The sequence below is a fragment of the Furipterus horrens genome, unplaced genomic scaffold (assembly GCF_987537825.1).
Source record: "Furipterus horrens unplaced genomic scaffold, mFurHor1.1.pri manual_scaffold_7, whole genome shotgun sequence".
NCBI lineage: Eukaryota > Metazoa > Chordata > Mammalia > Chiroptera > Furipteridae > Furipterus > Furipterus horrens.
In genome coordinates, this window is record NW_028327177.1 from 123660188 (window position 1) to 123666503 (window position 6316).

The 6316-nt window shown below is 36.9% G+C and overlaps 1 protein-coding gene across 1 annotated transcript in view; it reads left to right on the forward strand.

The window, feature by feature from the left end:
* LOC150005175 (ubiquitin-conjugating enzyme E2 E1) overlaps positions 1-5436 on the forward strand; it is a 68467-nt gene extending 63031 nt beyond the window's left edge. Inside the window, exons 4-6 of the mRNA XM_090283019.1 lie at positions 1164-1296; positions 3399-3546; positions 4651-5436. Of these exons, the coding sequence (XP_090139145.1) occupies positions 1164-1296; positions 3399-3546; positions 4651-4748 (379 nt within the window). The 3' untranslated portion in view covers positions 4749-5436. The remainder of the gene's footprint in view (positions 1-1163; positions 1297-3398; positions 3547-4650) is intronic.
* The last annotated feature ends 880 nt before the right edge of the window (positions 5437-6316 follow it).

Sequence of the window (6316 nt, forward strand, 5' to 3'; positions counted from 1 at the left end):
ATCTTTCTTTTAAATGAGTTGGACCTTCTCTAACCAGTTGGCTGGAGCCTCTTGAAGACAAGGCTTTTTTTTTCTTGTTCATTATAGAAACCCCTGACATTTAACACTCTGCCTAACACATGGGCTTTCAATAAGTGTTTGAGTCAATGAATCCATCTCACACCATGTATTTATTTAAAAGAGCAATTTTGCCTGCTCTGTAGAAATTATTCTATGTATTGACTGTTACATAAGTCTCTCCTAGTAAAGACCTTTTAGTTGGCTGATATATATCATTATCCTTGAAGCAGCTGTTTCTAGTTAGGTTTGAGAAATCTGAGATGAAAATGTGTAAGCTGACCACTGGTGCTATCATCATGCCGAGCGAGGTCTTTTACTAACCAAGACCATTTCCCAAGCTTTTTGTCTTTTTCTCTCTTCTCAGTAGCTGAGTACTATACTCAGGTGGATATATTAAGCTCTTCATAGGTCCTGGAGTTGATGTACTTTTGAATGCAGAGCATTTTGTAATGACCAAATTATGGTGTGACTAAGTGTAAATAACAGTGATTTAACAGGTATGGGATAGACTGACATTCCAGCTAGAATATTTAGAGAACCTGATTATGAACTTTAAAATATATTGAAATGAAAATTAGGTACTTTCATCGTTCTTCTCCTGCCCCCAACATAGTTAATAACGTAAAAAATACTGCAAACTATTGCACTCCTTTTAGGGTGAGATTAGAGAGACGCGTGGGCAAGGAAGAACTTGTCAGTGAGTCAGAAATTAACCTTTTGTGCTTAAATGGTCATCAGAAATGATATAGCTGTGAGCAAAGACCTCCTGAGTGCTGAGGAGTGTTTCTCCTTTTTTTGAAGCATTTACATTTTCTTAGGATGTGTTAAGAGGTTTGAGAACTGAGGGATTTCTTGCTTATTCACAGCTAAGTAGGCTAAGAATGTGTTGAACATTATTTTATTATTCAGCTTACTTGACCTAAAGTTGATGGGTTTGGTGTAGTCCTGCCTCAGATTGTGTCCAATAGATACTTCTGTTTTGTGGAGGGAATCCACACATTAAGGAAAAAAGAGAGAAGAGAGGGGATCTTCCTTATTTTGATAACACTGTAAAAATCAGGATGGCACCACCATCACTTAACTTCTGATATGTTATTTCACAGTGCTGGTCCCAAAGGCGATAACATCTATGAATGGAGATCAACCATTCTAGGGCCACCAGGATCCGTGTATGAGGGTGGTGTCTTCTTCCTTGATATCACTTTTACACCAGAATACCCCTTCAAGCCTCCAAAGGTAAGAGATTCATCTAATTTATACTAAAATTACATGTTCCCATGAGAGATTATTGAAGCTTTTAAAATTGTTTTCAACCACAAAAAAATAGGTTCGTATCTTAATGTAGCAACTTTTCAATGCTTTTCATCTCATGACACACATAAACTAATCCCTAAAATTCTGTGGGATACCAAAAAACTTTTTTTCTTTTTTTTTGCCAATCTGAAGCTGGACAGCTCTTGTTGTGTTGGCTGTTGTCATTCTTTTTATTTGACAATCTAAGGGAAAAGAGGTCAGTGCCCCTGACATGCAAAATTTATTGCATGTTTTAAAAATTCTTGTGGGACACCAGTTGAAAATCACTATCTTAATCAATCTCTTAAGTACATTTGGATGCATACAAAACCCTCCTTCGGGTTGACTTTGCCTCGTTTGGCAGAGACCACTTCTAGGAATAACTGTTTTGTTTGGTCCTGCTATGGTAGTCCCCCCTTTATCCCCAGGAGATATGTTCCAAGACACCCAGTAGATTCCTATAACCACGGAGAGTACCAAGTTTGTATATAGTTGACCCTTGAATAGTTTGGAGGTTAGGGGTGCTGACCCCCTGTGCAGTAGAAAACTCAGATGTAACTTTGTACTCTCCTGTAACTTTACTAATAGTCATTGCTGACCAGAACCCTTACCGATAGTAGAACACATTTTGTATGTTATATGTATTACATACAATAAAGTAAATACATTTATAATATTTATTGAAAAAAATCCATTTAAGTGCACCCACACAGTTCAAACCAATATTCAGGGGTCAACTGTACTGTTTTTTTCCTATACATAAATATCTATGATAGTTTAAAAATTTGTAATTTAGGCATAGTAAGAGATTAAGGACAACTAATAAAACAGAACACTATACTGTAATAAAAACGGTAGGTGAATGTGCCATTATTAAGTAAAATAAGGGTTACGTGAACAAGCACTACAGTGCCTTGACAGGTGATGTGATAACCCAGATGGCTGTGCGTGAGAGGCGTTACACGCATGGATGTGCTGGACTGACGGGTGATTCACGTTCCAAGCAGGATGGTGTGAGATTTCATCATGCTACTCAGAGTGGCTCATAATTTAAAACATGAATGGTTTCTTTTGATATTCTCCACTTAATATTTTTAGACCACAGTTGGCCATAGGCAACTGAACTCATGGAAAGCAAAACCACCTCTAAGGAGGGGATTGCTACCGTATTTATAGTAACATAGCAATTAACCCCCCTATTTTCCACTCAAAAAGTTCCTGAACAGTTTAAAATGGTGTCAAAATATTCACACACTAGGACAATTAAGAATCAGAATCGCAGAGTCTTGGATTCTATTCCTTGTTGTCTTTTGGTGGTGTTAAAATTCTTACCCTCCAGGCTTTGGATGTAACCAGTCCACCTCCTGTGATACTCTGTATAATGATTCTCATTCATACTGTCAGAAGGAAAACCTCTTCCTGGGGATGGAGCTCACTGTTAGGCACAATTGCAGAAGCAAGTGATTGGAAGTCTGTCAATAAAAATAAATGGTAAAGTTATAGATTCTTTTTACTTTGGAATGATCCAGGGTATCTCACAAATAAAAATTAGACCAAACAAAATAACCCAGGCTCATGTGGCTTCTGTCTGCCTCCTCACCTGAGGGGACTCCATTATAGTGAATTCTGTGACTTAGGTGTACAGGATATCTACAAGATATGATGTAAAGGTCAGAATAGGCAAAAAATAAGTAAATAAAATAAAATAAAATAGATCTTCAACTTTTATGACAGCTCTGAGTGTGTGATCATTGTTTAATTGTCTTTATGTACCTTAGTTTGAATTTATGATTCTAAAGCTTACTTTGAGGCCTTGTAGTACTATCAGCTCACACAAGAGGTCAGCAAACAATTAGCTATTCAAAACTTGGAAACGCTACAAAAATATTTATAACATTAAAACTGCTAAAGATAAATTCAAGAAATATTGTACTTAAGTTACCTTGCTTTTTGTTGATGGGTTTTTTTAAAAAATGATTATAGAATTAACATTTTTAAATCTCAGGTTTGATGTTTTCTGTGTAACACTATCTTATTTTTTTTAGGTTACATTTCGGACAAGAATCTATCACTGTAATATTAACAGTCAAGGAGTTATTTGCTTGGACATATTGAAAGATAATTGGAGTCCAGCACTAACCATTTCTAAAGTCCTCCTTTCTATCTGCTCACTTCTTACAGATTGTAATCCTGGTAAGGTTAATGATTCTTTACCTTGTTTTAGTCTTCCTTGCCTCAAAAATACTTTTTTTTCCACATAAATTAAGATTTTCGAAAGATAAAGCAGATTTTCTTTTCCTACCAGCTTTCAAAGGACAAACATTGCTTTTCAAAGAATCTTTTAATCAAGAGAAGTTCAGTCTACTAGTTGAAAAATGCAGCAGCTCCACCATTAATGGATATATGTTCTAGGAACTGAAGACTTCCAGTTTGTCATAGGTTTCTACGTTTTTCAGTCATCCGCTCTCATTTTTTTCCCTTTTGTACAGGATGGGGCAAAAGTAGCTTCACGGTTGTTAAAATTGAAAATAAAATAATAAAAAATAATAATACAAGAATAAATTGTTTTGCATTGTCACAACTGTAAAGCTACTTTCGCCCTACCCTGTATATTTATTTCTCACATGGTTCTCTTAAAACACACCACAGACTTGTCATGTGGAGCTCTGCCTGTGTACCCTCACCTGTGCCTACAGGTTTTCTGAGCACTTGCCCTATAGCTGGTTACTGAGGTGGTGGTCAATTTTGAAAGTGACATTTCTTTGCTAAACACTTATTAACAGACTGATGGGGGCTTACTTTCCATTATTAAAAATTCTGTTTAGGATTCAGAAAAACACTATACTTAGGTCCAGGTTTGGACCTGGTCTGACTTGGAGGTGCAGGTCCTTTCTAGGTGAACAGTGTTGCACTGCAACAGCCACGAGGATGACACAGTACTCAGTGTCGTAACTGCTGCCAGCCAGTGAAAGGAAAGGTCAGGAACTCAGCTGGATGTTCACTGTGGTCTGGAGCCTTCAACATCCCAGTTTCTATTGCAAAAGAAATCCCTCCATTTGGGCAGTGGTGGTCGGGAGAGGGAGGGAAGAACGACGGAGGTAGAGCCAGACCAGTACTAAAAGCCTGAGCATTGTGTTTTGATAAGAATTTTCCACCCTGCATGCTATGTTTTTTAAACTACCCAGAATGGTAGAGTGGTGTTTCAAAGATGAATTTGATCACATACCCTTGAAACATTTCTTCCCAAGCTGTTGCTCATTTATTTGCTAAAACTTAATCTACATTCTTTTCTTGCAGCCGACCCTTTGGTGGGAAGCATTGCCACTCAGTATATGACCAACAGAGCAGAACATGACAGAATGGCCAGACAGTGGACCAAGAGATACGCTACATAAACTGGGTTTTCACAATTCTTACATTATTTGTCTGTCACAGAGAGAGCTGCTTATGATTTTGAAGGGGTGGGGGAGGGTGGGAGTTGGTAAAGAGTAGGGTATTTCTATAACAGATATTATTCAGTCTTATTTCCTAAGATTTTGTTGTAACTTAAGGTATCTTGCTACAGTAGACAGATTTGGTAATAGCAACATTTGAAATTGTCATTAGTGCTGCAATATAAGCTAAGATGTAGTACAGAGGAGAATAGACATTTGGATTCAGTTGCTTGTAGTCTGTAAACTTAAAACAGCCTAATTTTGTACAGGTTACACACACGGCCATTTATGTGACGTCCTTTCAAAACTGCATACTTTTTTGTTTAAAAAAAATTGAAACTTGTTTTCTCTTCCTGGAAGGGAACAGTGATATTTAACAGTTTTTAGAGACTGTCATCTCGTATATATTAAATGGACACTTGGCTATAAGACACCATATAGGAAATGAGTAGTTACGTATTTTATTTTATATGCCAATCTATTGTGAAAAGATTAGAGGTTTGAATCAGGACTTGTGAAAACCTGTAGTAAAATACCTTAAGCTGTTAACTGTAAGGCGTGGAATAGGAGTTGCTCCGTGGATTGGTTCTGTGTTGCGGACTACTTAAGTCTGCATTTGTTACTGTGCTAATAAACAATATTAAAACAACCACCTAACACTGTTACATTCACTTACTTTCCTTTGCCTTTGGAGTTGGAAGATTCTTTTAAACTTGATAGATCTTTGCTACTAAAGCAACTTAGAAGTAACTGCAGACTGAATGAACTGGTACGTTACTCTAATTTGTACAACAGCCTTGCAGGACAGATTTTGAGGTGTCTTAGGAAAGGTTAATCTAACTCACTGTCTTTCAAAGATAAACCCAAAGATGAATCTTTTAAAAAGGACCCCTAAGTTACAGATGCTGTGGTGGCAAGTACGTGAGAAACAGGTTCTCTCGTGGATAAGTTAGCACAGCCATATTAGAGGGCGACTTGGCAGTACCTAAGTGTCCTTATCTATATACACCAGAGAAACTCACTCATGTGGTGCACGGGAAGAAGGTACATACACAGTCATTAAGCATCTAAAAGGAATATGGTAACTATGCATGCCAACACAGACCTAAGTTCACTAGGTAAAAAGCAAACTGCAGGATGCTCTAGTATATTACTTTAAAATATCTGTGTAAAAATATGTAGGAAAAAAGCTGAAAGATAAAACTCAGTTATAAGTGGGAGAGAAGGTAGGGAATGACTTAACTATATCTGAGTGATAATTTTTGACCAAAAATATATATGTGATGAGTAATTTTAAAGAATTATACAGTGGCAGTACTGTTTTGCTGAACAGTTTATTTCATACTTTACATTTAAATCAAATCGTTAACAGCTTTCACATCAAAACCACTAAGTAGCTTGCTTCCTACATTTATAATTAGTTACACCATTTTCAATTTGCTAAATACAGAGAGCCCCATTGCTCAGACCTTGCCAAAATCGTCAAGAGAACATCAGCACACTTAAATATCCAACTTGAAGACTACCTG